Source organism: Falco cherrug, chromosome 5, assembly GCF_023634085.1.
Source record: "Falco cherrug isolate bFalChe1 chromosome 5, bFalChe1.pri, whole genome shotgun sequence".
In the NCBI taxonomy this organism is placed as follows: domain Eukaryota; kingdom Metazoa; phylum Chordata; class Aves; order Falconiformes; family Falconidae; genus Falco; species Falco cherrug.
Genome location: NC_073701.1, coordinates 34,827,989 through 34,844,547, shown reverse-complemented (window position 1 = coordinate 34,844,547; position 16,559 = coordinate 34,827,989). Strand labels below are relative to the sequence as shown.

The 16,559-nt window shown below is 56.6% G+C and overlaps 3 protein-coding genes across 3 annotated transcripts; 1 reads left to right on the top strand and 2 right to left on the bottom strand.

The window, feature by feature from the left end:
* The first annotated feature begins 207 nt into the window (after positions 1-207).
* LOC102053605 (noggin-like) lies at positions 208-3,658 on the top strand. Its single transcript, XM_005446775.4, has one exon. It carries the CDS (start codon positions 211-213, stop codon positions 985-987), a length of 777 nt encoding a protein of 258 aa, XP_005446832.2. The 5' UTR covers positions 208-210; the 3' UTR covers positions 988-3,658.
* A 128-nt stretch (positions 3,659-3,786) lies between these two features.
* Positions 3,787-9,828, bottom strand: GCAT (glycine C-acetyltransferase). The gene is made up of 9 exons (XM_014286256.2): positions 9,555-9,828; positions 9,346-9,476; positions 8,666-8,767; positions 7,983-8,129; positions 7,526-7,680; positions 5,667-5,749; positions 5,112-5,283; positions 4,567-4,688; positions 3,787-4,145 (listed from the first exon to the last, which is right to left on the bottom strand). Exons 1-9 carry the CDS (start codon positions 9,811-9,813, stop codon positions 3,994-3,996), a joined length of 1,323 nt encoding a protein of 440 aa, XP_014141731.2. The 5' UTR covers positions 9,814-9,828; the 3' UTR covers positions 3,787-3,993.
* Positions 9,829-11,756: 1,928 nt separating this feature from the next.
* Positions 11,757-12,692, bottom strand: LOC102053262 (histone H5). The gene has a single exon (XM_005446773.4). The coding sequence runs from the start codon at positions 12,512-12,514 to the stop codon at positions 11,942-11,944; it is 573 nt and encodes a 190-aa protein (XP_005446830.2). The 5' UTR covers positions 12,515-12,692; the 3' UTR covers positions 11,757-11,941.
* Positions 12,693-16,559: the final 3,867 nt, after the last annotated feature.

Genomic DNA, 16,559 nt, shown 5'->3' with positions numbered 1-16,559 from the left:
TTGGCCTGGCAGGAGGGACAACATGGCCTGTCCTCCCCGCCTGCCACTCCGGCAGGAGGGAGCGAGGTGTCCCTGCCGGCTCGCTATCAGCCACCGCCACCGTAACCAGGGAAAAGGGGAAGGCTGTGCCTCAGGACACGGTGATAACCCAGGGGATGCAGCAGAGCACAAGCCCGCAGACTGGCACTGTCTGCCTCAGCACCACACGCCATGGAGGGACCGCACCGCAGCTGCCTCCTCCTCCTCCTCCTCCTCCTCCTCTGCCTGCTCCTGCTGCCGGGCGCCCTGAGCCCGCCGCCATCTCTGGAAGAATCCCAGGAGCCATTGCTGCCAACGTCCAGCACCACTGATCCTGCTGCCCACCTGCTGCGCAGCCGCCCCTCGGCCCCGGTGCGGCCCTACAGCCTGTCGCTCTCCCCCGAGGACTACCGCTACTCCCCCAAGCCCCGGCACCTGCGGCCCGGGCGGCTGCGCCGGCTCCTGGGCTCGGCCTTCGACCCCTTCTGGATGGCCATTGAGGAGCCCTGGGGCCACAACGGCAGCATCCTCAAGGAGAACCTGGAGTCCCTGAGCCGGGACCTGGCGGAGGGTGCTGGGCGCTACCGCCGCAAGCTGTGGCGCGAGGTGGAGGGGCTGGAGCTGCCCACCTTGCTGCCCCCCAGCCCGGGGCTGCCCCCCGAGCTGCCGGGGGCCCTGGCCCACCGCCTGCGGCAGTGGCTGGTGGAGCAGGCCGCCTGTCGCCTCACCTCTGCCTGGGTTGACCTGGGACCCGTCTTCTGGCCCTGCTGGGTGCGCCACACCGCCTGCAACACCGGCCCCCCCAGCTGCTCCTGGCCCCCTGGCATGACCTGCCGCCCTGCGCAGGTCACCCACATCAAGCTGCTGGCCTGGCATTGCTGGGGACCACAGTCCCCCGGCCCCTTGCACTGCGCCTGGCAGCAGATCCCCTACCCCGTGGTGGCCGCCTGCAAGTGCTCCTGCCGCTGAGGGGCTGCGGAGGGACCCCCTGGTACCTGGTCTTGCAAACAAATGGCCTGAAAAGGTGAGCGGCTGCCTGGACTTACCCTCAGGGCCAGGGAGCTGGGCGGATAATCCCCCAAACGGAGAAATAAACCTCCAGAAGGGAAGTGGGGATCAGCTGCAGTCATTACTGTTTCTTGCCAAAACCCCTGGGCAGCACAGGGAGGCATTAGTGGCGGTGAAAGCCCTTGTGCAGCATTTATCTCCTGCAAAGTATATGGGATGGGAAAATTGTGGCACCCAGCGGGAGGTTCAGACCCCAGCTGCATCAGCCCTGGTGGTCTCTGCCCAAGCTGAGGCATCGCTGCCTGCCTGGGCAGGACTGCGGGCAGTGAGTGAGGGCAGAGGGATGCCACGGAAAAATGGTAGGGGGAGGTGGGTTGCAGCTCAGGGTGGAGACTGTGGAGATAGGGCTGGAGGGTGTCAGCAGGAAGGAGGGCAGGTTTGGGACTGCAACGAGGTAGCCTGGTGAGGGTGGAAGAAGGGAAGGGTGGGCAGGGACCGAGGGCTGGAAGCATCTGTCAGGGTGGGTGTGTAGACAAGCGGGATGGGACAGCACAGTCCCCTGCTTGAATGTACGATGTGTGAGATACAGGCATCCCACACCTACCCCGCATGGTGTGCAGGGTGATGGCTTGAGACCTGGGAGGAAGCCTGGCAGAGCAGCGTACGGGTGGGTCAGTGAGTGAGGCGTGGGAACTGCATCCTCAAAAAGAGGTGTCTGCCTCTACATTCCACCCAGCAAAAAGTCCTATGCTTTCTTGGCTAAAAGCTGCAAAGAGCTGCAGATTGGACCTAGGACAGGTCTTGAAGAAATAAAGAGCTGGAGGCTTTCCATGGGAATGCAATATTAACATGATGCCTGCAGTCGATGGGCACTGCATTGTTCATTTCCAGCATGCCATCATCTGACCCTCTTGCTTTCCCCAGGCTCCAGAGCTCCCTGTGCCGTGCAAACTGCAGTCTGCTGCAGAGCCTGGCCTTGAAGCAGGCGGAGAGGCAGCCAGAGCGTGGGGGGTTGGGTGCTGAGGGGCCTGAGAGAGACTGAGGTCAGGATGCCTGGTGAGGAGGAGGAGGAGAAGCAGGGAGCCCACATGTACATGAAAACAAGTGTGTGCATTGCAGGGGAGGGAGGCTGCTGCTGCTTTTGTTCGCAGCTGAGCAGTGAAACATCTGTATGTCTGCTCTCCCACTGAGGAGGACTTGAAAGCTGGAGCAGGGTTAAACTGCTTGCGTTGGGTTCCCTGAGTTCAGCAGAGACATCAGCAGGGCTGCCTGCAGAAGCCCAGGGGAGAGGGGGAGGCCTGGGCTGGGGACCAGCAGGAGGAAGGGAGGGAGGGAGCATGGTACAGGTGTGTGGTGGAGATGTGCAAGTAGCGGGGGCCAAGTAGGGGGTGCACATGCATCAGGCTCAAAACAGCAGTGATGCAGTTTAGGGACTCAAACCCCCTGAACCAAAGCCCATCTGGCTCAAGTGTCATCTCCTCCAGGTTGCAACAAGGGCCTGAGCTCAACCCCCTGCTGTTTCCCCACTACATTCCCCGTTCCCAAAATGGTGCCCGTTGATAAGGGGGAATGGTTTGCAGCACCATGAGGGCCTGGTGCCACACAAAGGGAACTCCGTATCACACTTTATCAGCAGGCTGAGCTCAGGGCCCTGTGCAGATGGAAAATTAAATAAAATCAGCACACAGTTACACTGCTAGCTGCCCTAACAAGATCCAGTGGCAACTCTATGGAAAATGCATTTCTTCCCGGCCCTCCGTTTCTTGTAAAGCCTTACAGCCCTGGATTAAATTCTGTATTCTTCTGCAGCAGTTCAGGTCAGACGTGTTATTGCCCTGTAGCTTGCTGTCTGACTGCCTAATAGCAGTTAGCATTTCTGGAGCAAGTCTTTGCTGATGTGACCCAGCACTCCAGCACCCAAGCACAGCACACCCTCATTTCAGCTGGAGTCTGGCAGTGGCTGCAGGCAGATGGCACTCAGCTCAGCATGTGGGCAGACAGCAGGACACATGTGATTTCTCATCTGCAGCAAAACCAATGCAAATAAAGCAATCCTGAGAAATGCCCAGGACTCACTTGTTCCTGCCTAAGCAGCAAATAGCTACCCCAGCACAGTGTGGAGGAACAAATCCAGAGATCTCAGCCTGCTGTATATTCTCTGCTGCGGGAAAATTGCACCTGACAGAGTAAAATTTTCTGTCACTTGTTCCGCCCCCAGCCTCAGTCCCAGGTCCTCTTGCCATGCTGCAGGTCTCTGCTGCTTCGGCTTATCTGCTGCCCAATGGCCTCTCTGGGGCAAGATGCAGCTCCCAGGGCAGATTTGGGAGCACCACAGTGATGGGCAAAGCCTTACAGCTGGCCCTCAGGACCAAGCAAGCCTGACACCTAACACTTGAGAGTGAGAAGGGGAGAAAGGAGGACCAGAGCTTCGGCTGGCTTATGTCCTCTTTCCCAAACCAGCCACTGGTGGCATGGGTTGCCTTGGGATACTCCCCTGCCTTGGTGGGGAATTACAGGTGGCAGATCTGCCGGGGTGACACTGCTGGACCAACACTGCTGGACCCGCAGGAGAGCGTGGAGGAAGCAGGTGATCTCAGGCATACCAGCAATGCTACATTTCCATCGGCACAAGAGAGCAGGAGCTGCACAGCTTCAGCACCCAGACTGAGGCTTCAGGGAAGACACAGCAGAGTGTCTAGTCAGAGGGAGAGAGGATGGGGATGGGCTGCAGCTCCTGGATGAGAAAACAAGAGCCAAATATGTGCTGCACTGCAGGACTGCTTTAATGACATATGAGCTGGTTGCCAGTGCTGCTGCCAGCACGATGCAACAACCACAGCTTCCTGCAGGTTGTGATGTCTTGAGGATCGGTCCTGCTCTTGGCAGCATGCTGCTCAAGCCCATCCTCCCAGTACATGTATTTGGTTGTGAGCAGGGACAGTGCCAGAGGAGGTATTTGCTGGCCCCTTAAGGCAGCGCTCCGTGTTTCCGTCCCACCTCAGTGAAGGCTTCCACGCAGCGGTCAATGTCCTCATTGCTGTGCACGGCTGAGATCTGGACCCGGATGCGGGCCTTTCCTTTGGGGACCACAGGGTAGCTGAATCCAATGACATAAATGCCTGGGGAGGAAACACAGGGAGTTGAAACTGGCTGGGAGGGAGTGAGGGAGGCTGAGGTGGTACTGGGTGATAGAAAGGCTTTTGGATCCTTCCTCCCCTCTCAGTAACCATTTCCAGGCTTCAGGGTTTTCTAGTGGCATCTCCTCCCAGGCATGGAACTGAAGGTTAGGGCCAGTGGTGGGGATGGAGTCCAGCATGTCAGGACAGGAGGGCTAATTTAACACATACCCCTCCAACAGAGAAAGAAGGTAAAGTCAGCAATATCTGGGAGAGACCTAGAGGACATTTGCATCTGGAGGGTAGAGAAATAACAGATTTCATGCAGGAACATCCTCTGGAGGAGGGATGGTGGTAGTACCACCACCAGCTGTCCCTTCCCTCAAGCCATGTGTCTGCATCCAGAGCTCCCTCCCCAGTTCACCTCTCTTCAGCATGTCCTCAGCCATCACCGCAGCCAGCCGAGCGTCCCCAAGCATGACAGGACAGATGGGGTGGTCTTTCCCTGAGATGGTGAAGCCGGCTGCTGTCATCTTGCTTCTGAACCTGGTGAAGAGAACAAGAGGATGAGTAAAAACCTCATCACCCCTGTCCTTGAGGACTGCTGACTCGCTTTCCCCTGGGAGCCGGGGACACCGAGGGCTGGGTGTGGTTTTGCTCCACCACGCATCTCCTGTGCAGGGAAGGGATCTCTTTTTGGAGTGACCTCCTGCCATATCCTGCTCAGCTCCATGTGACTGCAGCTGCTTGAGTGGCAGGTGTGCCTCAGCATGCAGCGCATCCAGAGGTGACACACCTGCCTGCACATGTGTCTGACAGAGGCACATCCTGCGGTTTCCCCTGAGCACCCCCTGGCCATGACTTGCAAACTACCTTCATGGTTATCGCTGCGGGGTGAATAAACACACAAAGACAACTCACTCCTAACGAACCTCTCCCCCTGCTCCCACCCCAATATGGCCCACTCACCGCTGGGTCTTGGCAGTCATGGACTGTGCAATGGCATTGCTTTCCATGAGCAGGTCCAGGGCCTTGGATGCACAGGCCACCACAGGAGGGGGTAGGCTGTTGGAGAAGAGGTACGGGCGGGAACGCTGGCGGAGCAAATCGATGAGGGGTTTGGGGCCAGTTGTGTACCCACCTGCAGATGGAGGAAAGATAAATGGACAAGGCACCCCAGGGTGACCTGTTCGGGGGGGGGGGGGGGGGGGGGCTTGATAAAGCCAACCTGTCAACTACAGTGGGAATTTCAGTACAAACCAGGCCTAAAGAAAATCACAGCTGATACCTTTTACCAAGAGCTTCCACCTTGACCCCAAAAGCAAATGCAAGGGGAAGATGACAGTGGAAGGAGCACATGACAAGACCTCTCTTGACCCTGCAGCAAATTGAGCTTCATGCTCCCAGTAAAAAAAGGACAACATGCATTTGTTGCTCTATCATTAGGCAGAGGAAGGAAACATCAAAGTGATGCTGTGGAGTTCTTTAGGGCATGGAGGGCCTTCGACAGGAAAACGCCTTCACCTGCAGCTCCTCCAAGAGCTTTTCCCAGGGTGGAGTTGACAATGGTGACTTTGTCCATCACTCCCAGGAGCTCATCAGTACCCCTGCAGAAAAAGGAATGTCACATTATCAGTGGTGCCAGCATGCACCAGGGAAGCTGCTCTACCCCTGATGTCTCAAGGGAAACAAAGCGCTGCCAGTCAGGTCTCTGGCGTCCTCCCTTCTGATAAAGGAAAAACACCCCCTGTGGCAGTCCAACCCAAGTGTTGACCTTCCCTTCTGCAGAAAGGGTAAGCTAGCATCTATGGAGGTAAGAGCGTGGGGTTTAAAACCCTCACAGATGACAGAGTGCTCAAACCTCCTGCACAGAAGTTTAATAGTTCAAACAGAGCACTAGCTGTCAACATAGGTCTTGCACATACCTCTGACATGCCACACCGTTAGCATACACCAGGAAAAACCAGTTGCCTGGCTAGAGTAGCTGATGTCCTCTGAGGTGGGCTGTGCACATCGCTGGTGTGCTGCACTAAAAGCACACAGGCCTAAAGCATCCATGTAAAAGTCTATGCTAGTGGAACCAACCGGACATGGCAAACGTGCTTTGCAAACGTGCTCTGCAGCTTCATGTCCTCCAGCCCAAAAAGGCAGGATGGGGCATGGCCACCCAGCTGTTGCCTCTCTTGAAACACAGTGTTGTAGACAACAGCATCAGGTTCAGACTGAAACTAGCATAATACATGAAGCACTCAGTAATCATTCCCTCTCCCTCAAACTCTTGTGCACTTACACACCTCAGTGCAGTCAAACAGTTGTTTTTGCAGCTGGTGGGACAACTGAGCCTACTGGGACACACAAATGAGGCCTACTTCAACTCACAGGATGGCTACCATGCCCCAAGAAAGGAAGATTACAAGACAACCAGACCATCCCATGATTTCTTCCTTATGAAGACTTAAATTTGAGAAGGCTTAGCGCAGCTACAGGGTCTGGAATATATTAAAGCTCAGCACAACTACCTCTTGCATTAGTGATGAAGTGCCACCAGGAGTGGCAACCCTTCTCTTAAAATTGCCTCTTGCACCATCATTATGATCCAGGATGAAGCATTTGCCATGGCCTTGGTGAGAAAATGAGACAAGTTTTCTTGCTTATTTCTCACTTTTCACCCATTTCACAGCTTGATGTGGATTCACCAGCTTCCCACATGAAATCTGTCTACACAGGAGAGAGCTGGAAGGGAGCTCTTCATAGAGCAACTTTTGGCTTTTTCAGAGATAGCTTTCTCCTCATCTCCTGCACTATCCCTCCATCTGAGGGGGGACCCATTGCTCATTCCCACAGGTGTTGCCTCACACGGGTCTCTACCTTACAGTAAAGAGCAGGAAGGACCACACAAGGACCACGCTTGGCACTCATGTGCCTGAAAAACCAAGCATGTGAAGCATCTTTTCTTGGCAAACACATGCAGCAAGTGCACTGATTGGCATCTGGAGGATCTCCAGGGGATGAAGAGAAAAGCTGCCCTGAGGGAATTAATAAATCTGTGCAAGCCAACTCCACAAAACGCCCTAGACCCAAGCATTTGAAAGTGATATCTGAGAGGAGAAGGACTGGGAAATCAGGAAGTCCAACTGCTTGCCAGGAGAGATAGACGAGATGGTCGCACCACCCCTTACACACTGAGAAGCAGCTGTCACGTTGAAACGGATCATTGCTCAAGTATCTCCCTTCAATGACCTCAGATGCTCCAAAGGTGGGGCGCAAGAAATGGTGGCTCCAGGAGTCTCCACACAAAAATGTGTTGGTCATCAGCACCTTTGGCCTTGCTTCAGAGGTAGTTTAGGGTCAAAGGGAGAAAGAGGGTTGAAACGGCTGCTTACCGGCCATTGGGTCCCAGGAAGCCTGTGCCATGGCAATCATCAATGAAGACCAGGGCATCATACTTCTGGGCCAGCTGGCACATCTCCCTCAGGGGTGCAATGTCACCGTCCATGGAGAAGGCACCATCGGTGGCCACCAGCCGCAGACGGTATTTCTATGGGAGGGAGAGCAGCATCCTCAGGGGTGAAGACGACACCTTGAGGAGAGGGGCTGGCGAAGGAGACCAGGACACAGTCCAGCTCCTGTAGGGAAGGGATAGATCTAACCAAGAGGGGGAGGGTTGCATTGCAACCAGCTGCTTCCCCCACCTTGCCTACCCATGCCTACCTGTGCCTACTGGGAAAACCAATGCCTATTGCATGGGAAAGGGCAGAGCTCACCCTTTGGGGCTAGTTACTGTGCAGGCAGCACAGCTAAATGAGCACCCTCTCATTGGGTGGGAGCAGACCTCCATACCTGTGCGTCCTGCAGCTTGGCCTCCAGGTCCTGCATGTCCACATGCTTGTAGCGGTACTTGTTAGCCTTGCACAAGCGGATCCCATCAACAATGGAGGCATGGTTCAGCTCATCTGACAGCACTGCATCCTCTGCGGTCAGGAGGGTCTGGCCATGCCGAACAGAAAGGATCATCCTTTGCTCCAGGGTGCCACCTCACTGAGATCTTCCAGCCTCCCTCAGTGCAGAAGACAAGGCTGCGTTTGATTGCAGCTGCCACGTCTCTCCTGGCACGCACAGCTAAACTTTCCGCTTTCCTTCCCAGCCACTATATCCCCTGATTCCCTAGGCCAGGCTCCTGTCTGTGGCTTCTGGGCTCAAAACCTCCCTTCCTTTTCCCTAGAAAGCCTGGGGGATCACCCCTTCCGCCCCACCTATGCTACAAGGAGGGGAACAGACCTCCCAGGAAATGTGAGCTCTCCCCGAAATCTGGAGCTGGCTGGGGAAGGGGGAGGTGAGGGCTGATTAAACAGCTCCGCATGGCTTCTCCAGTCCAAGAGCACCAAGTCAGGGTTCTCCACCACTGGTCACTGCCATCTTTTCTGCAGCACAGACCTCACATCACAGAGCCTCTGGAAAGCACTGGCAGGCACATTGCTGCCACCTCCCTCCTCCATGCACAACACAAGGAAAGCCCTACTAACCTCAAAGATACCAGCATTGGCATCAAAACAGCTGGCATAGAGAATGGCATCTTCCCGACGGTGGAAACGTGTGATCTTCTCCTCCAGGTCCTTGTGTATGCTCTAAAGAGAAGAGAGGAGCAAGCATCACCGAGGGGCACGACAAGTTCTCACTTGCCCTTTGCAGACGCTGACTGCAAAGGGAGGGAACAGCCAGGTTTTATCCAGAAAAGGTGTGTGTGCGTGGGAGAAGTTAGTTGTGTTCGGCAAGCGTTTGCAAATGCAGCCCTAAAATGTGGTTATGGGTTTGGATGCCAGAAACATAGGAGGAAGACTCCAAGCTCCCCACCCATGGGGAAGCAGCTCTGAGTTTTCTCTGCCCTTAACCAGCTGGTGCTCTGAAAGGGCTCCAGGATGGTTTGTCTGAGCCACTTGAACTCAGACGTGCCGTAATTTTGGCCCTTAAGGGAGAGAAAAAGACATTCATTTTCTGAATTCAGGGAGGTGTTTAGTTTCTTTGCTCTCTGAGGGGCTGTAAGGGTTTAAGCTGGCATATTTCCAGATTTTTGGCAGGCTTTTTTTCCAGGCAGCCATGTGTACCTTAGCGTGGTGCACGCATGCAAGTGCTGAGTGGGGAGTCTGAGCGGAGCCCCTGAGGAAGGCGACCCTGGACCAGGGGATGCTGCCCCGGCGCCCGGTACCTGGGTACCGCAGATGAAGCGGACAGAGCTCAGCCCAGCGCCGAACTTCTCGAGGGCCTCCACGGCAGCACGGATCACCTCGGGGTGGCTGGAGAGCCCCAGGTAGTTATTGGCGCAGAAGTTGAGGATCCCTGCGGGAAGAGAGGGAGAAGCACAGGTGTCGCACCGGGGGAAAAGGTCCAGGGCCCTCCCCGCCGCCCCATACGCACCGCCTCCGCCGCCCGCCAACTGGACGTGGGGACCTTGCCGGGAGGCGATGACCCGCTCGCTCTTCCAAGTGCCGGCGCCTCGGATGTCCTCCAGCTCGCTCTCCAGCCGCCGGCGGAGCTGGGCCGCCGCCGCCCCCGAAGCGGCCCGGTGGCTCCCGGCCCCGCCGTTCCGCAGCACCCGCCGCGCCACGCCGCGCCACATCCCGCTGCCCGCACCGCTCCGCCGGCGGGGGGCGGTGCCCCCGCGGCCAATCGCCATTGGCCTGCCGGGATCCGCCCCCCGGGAGGCGGGGCCGGGGGGGAGGCGCGGGGCGCCGCCGTGGCTCCGCCCCCTCCCACCCGGCCCCGGCGGCGCGGAGGCGCGGGGAGCTGCGCTAGGAGGTGCTGGTGGGGAGTCTCTGAGCCAAGGGGCTTAGGCACCCCAGAAACAGGTGATTTGGGATCCCTGGAGTCTGAGGGACTTGGGGGAACCCCGATCATGGGATTTAGGAATTGTAGAGGGGTCGTGTACTAGGGCCCGAGGGATTTTGAAGACACAGTGGTGAAGACACATGAAGACATGGACCTTGAGGATCAACAAGCCCAGGAGCATTAGGTGCCCCCACCTAAAGGATTTGGGGTCCTCAGCACAGGTGGCTTGGATTCTCATCTAGGTGGTTTATGGGTGCCTACCACAGTGGGTAATGGACCAAGGCTCTGTAGGATTTGAGTGCATCCAGCTGAGGTGGCCAAGGATCCTTTGGTCTGAGAGGTTTAGGATTTACCAGCTGAAGAGGATTCGATACCCAAGCCCAAGGAATTTGAGCGTGTTTGGCCAATGGGGTTTGCGATCCACAGGCCCACCGAGTCTAGACACAAAGAGTCCAGCTGGATCAGCTGTCTCCATCCTCCACTACAGCTGACCAGGGAATCCTGTGGCCACAGTGGTTTAGGCCCCTCATGCCCAGGAGGATTAGGCACGAGGCTTTTAAAAGGGGCTTAGGGTCTTTGGCCTAGGTGGTCTGGGAGCCTTTGGTCCAAGGGTCTTAGGAAGAAAAGCCCAAAAGCATTAGGTGCCTCAGGCCAAGGATTTCAGTACGCTGAACTACATAATTTCGGATCCTTGATGGCTAAAAGGCTCCCATCTACCCAAGTGATTTAGGATCATCGGGCCAATGCATCTGGGAGCTCCCATCAGGGAAACTGAAGACCCCGGACCCATGAGATTCAGGCACAGCAAGTCCAAGGGGACTGGGCACCCACAGGCCCTGGGATTTCAGAGCTCCTGGAACAGGTGGTTAAGGATCCTGACATTCAAATAAGAGTTTAGATGTCTCTAGCAAAGGAGGATCAGGCACCTCCTGCCTGAGGCTCAAACCCTATGGAGCAGTAGGGCCGACCTTCAGGCAGGCTCCCGGCCAGCCCCAGCTGTCAAGGCAGCCCAGCCCTGCCTGGGGAGGGGCTCTGGCAGGGGCCAGGCAGGCCCTGGAGTCATGCCAGTCCCCTCTGGGCACAAAGCCAGAGCCTTGGGGTGATAGCGGAGCCATGCCCAGCAGTCTTGCCTTACCCTGCCCTGGCTGCCCACCCCTGCCTGCCTGCGGAGCTGCCCGTTGCTGTGCTTGAGCCTGTTCCTCCCCAGGGAGCAAAGCCACTCATAGCTCTGTTTGTCCTTTCTCCCCAGGGATCAATCCCTTCCTGCTTGGTGGATACCTCCAACTGCTTGAAAGCAAACATGGACAGACCCTGGCTGTGCTCCACCTCCTCCATCCCACCCCTGCCCCAAGAGTCCTTGCCACCACCCCACTGTGCTGAGGCGGCTCCCCAGGCAGGCAGCCCCATTGCCCAGCTGGCCGGCCAGTTATCTCCAGCACCAGCCAGACCTCACACCCAGCAGCCCGGCACACTTCGCATCAGCCCTGCAGTAAGGACCCAGGGCAGTGGAGGAGGGAGCAGAGAGCCCCTTTTCCTCCTTGGGAGAAGGTTGTGGCTCTTACAGCCATATGTTCCTGCTTCCCCTCCAACAGAGTTTTTGCCCGGCCCCAGCAAACATGCAGCCTCGCAGGAGCTGGGGCAGGACTGGGAATTGAAATCCTGTAGAGCCTCAACAGACACACAGAGTCACCATCATTCCCAACGCACAACAATCAGCCTGGCATTAAAAAAAAAAAGTAGACACACACAAGAAATTTTTGAGACGTCAAAATAAAAACCCAGACCAGCAACTCTTTAAAATGGGAACTCTCCATACCAAAGATGTTCCTTCTTTCTTTCATTAACTGCTTTGGTTTTAGCCATTTCTAGATAGGAATAGATCAATTCTTTATAAAATGCAATAGAAAGGGGTAAAGATAAAGGCAAAAGCTATTTACAGAAACCAACGGGAGAGTACCAAAACACTTCTAGACTTCTCACTTCTTCTTGGGCGATTTCCGGATGCTGGACTTGGCTTTGGGTTTCGACCGCTTTGCCTTCTTGGGTTTGGATGCCTTCAGCGACTTGACCTTAAAAGTCTTTGTTGTCTTGGCTTTCTTCGGGCTGGCCCTTGACTTCTTCCTGGCTTTCCTGGCAGGAGATTTGGGCTTCTTCGCCGACGACTTGGCTTTCTTGGGCCTAGCTGCTTTCCGGGGCGAGGTGGATTTCCTGGCCGCCTTCTTCCTCTTCCTGGCCGGAGACTTCTTCGCCTTTTCGGCCTTGGCCAGGCGGAAGGAGCCTGAGGCACCGATCCCTTTGGTCTGCTTGAGGACACCAGCAGCGAGCAGGCGCCGAATGGAGAGCTTGATCTGGGCGTCGGCATGCTGGCCCACCTTGTAGTGGCTCTTCACGTACTTCTGTATGGACTGGCGGGAGGAGCCGCCGCGGCTCTTTTCGGCCCGGATGGCGGCCGCGATCATGTCCGAGTAGGTGGGGTGGGCTGCCGGCCGCCGCGCTGCCCTGGCCCGCTTGGGCTTGGCGGCCGGGGCCGGGGCTGGGCTGTCGGTCATGGTCAGCGCTTCGCCCCGCGACGCCCTGCTGTTCCCTCACGGCGGGGAGCCTGGCCCGCCCGGCTCGGGACCCCCGCCCCTGGGCGGGGAGAGGCTGGGAAGGAGCGGTGGGTGACAGCCGCAGCGGTGCCGGAGCCGGTGCCGGTGCCGCTCCCGCCGTGGCTTCTGCGGCCGCGGTCGCCGCCGCCAGCCTTTTAAAGGCGCGGTGCGGACCGCCGGGAGGACTGCCCCGCGCGCGCCACCCGCCCGCCGCCGGTGTCCCCGGCTGTCCCCTGCCACGCCCCGACCCGCCGGGCTGCGACAGGGAGAGGCGCTTGGAGGGGACGCTGGGGGATAAGGAGGGACACCGGGCGGGGGTCACTGGGGACAAGGCAGAGCACTTGGAGGGGACGCTGGGCGACAAGGAGGAGCATTTGGGGAGATATTGGGTAGGGACGAGGAAGGACACTGGAGGAGACAAGAGCAGGACAAGGAGGAGCCCTCTGGGGGGGGCACTGGGTGTGGACAAGGAGAGATATGGGGGGGCATGGGGGAGACACAGAGGGGCACTTGGGGGACACTGGGTGGGAACAAGGATGGACACTGGGAGGGGACTTGGGGGAACCCTGGGGAGACAGGGACACAGCAGGGACGCTTGGAGCAACATCAAGACACGTGGAGGGATGCACAGGGGGGATGCTGGGGGTAAGAAAGGGATGTTTGAGAGGGGGACACAAGGGGTGGCACAGGGAGAAACATCAGGGGACAAGGAGGGGCACAGGGGAGAACATTGGGGGGGCAAGGAGGGACACTAGAGGAGACATTGAGGGGGACACCAAGGAGAAAAGGGAGAGCATTGGGCTCAAAATAGGCTCAGCAGTAGTACCCCACAGCCCAGTCCTCTGCCCCCCTCCTCTGCCCTCTTTGCTCCACACTAGGTGCTTTGGAGACATCAGCTCAGCCCCCACATGTGTGTGGCAGAGGTCACAAATAAGAGACTGTCCCCTTTTTTGGGGGGGACACACACACACCCCTCTTTGTGAGGGGACAGAGCAGGAACATGTAGCAGCAACTATCAGCCATCCTTTCCCAGTTGGGTGAGTGGTTGGCTGTTTCTGGGAGATTAAATGTAGCTGCTGTCACCATCTTGCCTGTAGGATTTAGATGATGTTTCCCCCCTTGTTTCTTAAAAACACGTGGGCGCAGCTGCCTTGCGCCCACCGACACGCTGTGCGGTGCTCAGCGGTGAACCCTGGCACCTCCAAACCCCCAAGTGCTTCAGCAGGGCATTAAAATACACAGCAAGCACCTGCCTGTAACCTCAACGTCCCCTGGATGCCCAGGGGCGTGAAAACCACTGGCCAAGGATGCACAGGAGTATAAATAGAAATATAGATAAATACAAATAAATAGAAATAATAGAAATAAAAATAATTGAGATATTTAATGCCCCCTCCCTGACATGCCCACATACTACATGAGGGTGCGGAGTGGCCCCCTGCCCCAGGAGGAGGCACTCGGCCCCCTAATGCTTTCCTACTGGTGGAAGGGCTGCTGGGGACATCCCCTCATGCCTCCCTCCCTGATGCCACTCTTTCATGTACCCCATTTCATTCTGGGAGCAGTAAAAGTTCACAGCACCTGCAAACCACTTGATTTTATTAAGAACAAAGAGCTCCTAATTGCGGAGAGGAATAGCCACCCTCCCACCTCCTCTGGGTTGTTTTTTATTTTTGCTTAAGACCTAATGAACACATCACTTTCCGCCCCGCACAGAGCACACGGGCAGCAAGCTCTGGTGGCTGCTGTACAACGCTTTGACTTTGACGGGCTGAAGGACCTCTCATTTTTCCTAACTGGGAATAAACAGCCATTGCTGGCTGCCTGCACGTAGGCAACCCAGGTGCATGCAGATAAGGCACCATCTGCTTTTATTTGCATCCAAGTTTTTAACGGTCAGAAGCATCTCACCCATACACTGGGCTCTGAGGGTAGATGGAGGAGCGTGTGGGTAAGCATCAGCCCTAAGCCCCCAGGGCTGGCACGGTGCCATGGGCTGGCCACAGACCCTCCAGCCTTAACACCCAGGCAGCCATTATCAGGGCAGTGCAGTGATGGGGAGGCAGGGAGGGAGGAGGGCAGATGCTTTACCTAACTTTAACCGGCTGAAAATTAGGTGTCTAATCTCAGCCAGTCACCTGGGCAGGTCCTGCTGCCGACCAGGGCTGCTTAGTCTCCTCCACCAGGTGCTGCTGCTGGTGGGCAAACACCCTCTTCCCTATATGTGGGGGTTCCAACTCTTTCATCCAGACTAGCTCCCTAATTTTCAGCCAGTCAAAATAAGGGGAAGATCCCCCAGGCAACTCGGTGGAGGGAAGGCATATGGGTGGTCACAGCTCATCAGGCTGCTGCTGGCCTTGCACCTGGGAGGATCCCAGTCAAGGCAACCCTGAAGCACCCCACTTGATGTTGGAAAGCACCCCTTGAACCCTATGCTGTGATACCGATGTATCCTTAGCATGTGCCAGCCAGCACTGAGAGAGGTTTTCTAGCCCCCAGCAGGATGCCGGAGCTGGAGGTGGGATGCAGATGCTGCAGGGCAACGGAAGCCCTGTGCCCTCTGGGAAGTGCAGTCCAGCACTGCCAGCATGCCATGCAGGCAGCATGGTGGGGGCCTCATCCAGAAGGAAAATCTATTCCTGTGGGCCACCCATGCCACTCTGCCCCAGCTTGGGCTCGTGCCTGCATTTTTGGCCACAAGAACCTGCCATCATGCCCAGGGCAGGGTGGGTTACCCTCTGCACCTCCTTTTCTCCTCAGGGAGGGCTACCCAGCTGCTCCAACCCTCCTGTTTCTGGCATTAGTCAGCAGAGGTTGAGAAATCTTGCTTCTCTGACGAACCCCAGAAGACAGAGCCTGGCAGAGGAATCCTCTCCATAATCCCATTTACCTTCTCCTCCCTCCCTGCACTGCATTCAACCAGACCCCATAGGGATTTACACACTTCCAGCTGCGGATTTCATCTTAAATGGTCAAGCTGTGTCTACTGTGGATGTGCTGTGGATCTGCCAGGTAGGATCTCCTTGCAGGGAGAGGATGGCTGTTCATTGACACCCCAGCACATCAGAGCACTTCTGGTGACTAGTGCCAGTGACATTTTATTTTACCCAGTTTCTATTTTCAAAGAGGTTCAGAATCCTCAGCAGTGGGACTTGGCCTCACTGGCACTCAGACCCAAGTGCTTCAGTACTTTGTTAGTGGCAAACCGGGGAAGTTACCTGAATTTCCAGCCATGCTCATCAGAGGTTCAGCCCTGGGCCCCTGGTGTGTAATGCAGTGTGGTCAGCTCAGCATGAAGCCACTCAGCCCATCCACAGCTAACAGCAGAGCAGGCTTTAATGATGCCAATAAATAGTGAAGGGGTATTGCCTCTGGCTGCTGGACCAATTACCACTGTTTTTCAAAGATTTGCAAGCTGTTTCTCAAGAGCAAGCTCCTTATGTGAGCCAGGATGCTGCCCTTTTGGGCTCTGCCAGCCATTGCGCTTGTCACTTGTGGGCATTTTGGTCATCTCTCCCTGCCACTCTCCCCCAACCCAGCTCCCCTGCACCCAGCAGATAGTGATGCAGAGATGATGGGCAAGCGTATCACCCTGCCACAGGCAAGACAGGGGCTGTCCGATAAACACCGTGCTGGTTTGGAGGGCGGCGGTCTCCCATCACCCTGGGGTGACAGGATGCTCCTACCCAAGCAGTGGCTGATTTGCAGCCACAGAGCCTCAAGGAGGCGAGGCTCAACCGCATGTCGGGCGCCCGCACATTTCGCCTGCACTTACACGACACGTTTATCGGGGCCAGCAGCCCCTGGTCAGGAAAGCAAAAAGAAAAAAACACCACCCCAACAAACCAACCCAAACAAACACAAGATACTGAACCCTTCAGGGAAGGGGCTGGTGAGCAGCATGCCAAGCACTGTGCGCTCCAGCACTCTGCGGGTTCACCCCTTGCTCACCCTCCGCTTGCCCCCAGCAGCCCACTTTTGGGGATTTCTTCCCCTGAGAGCAGGT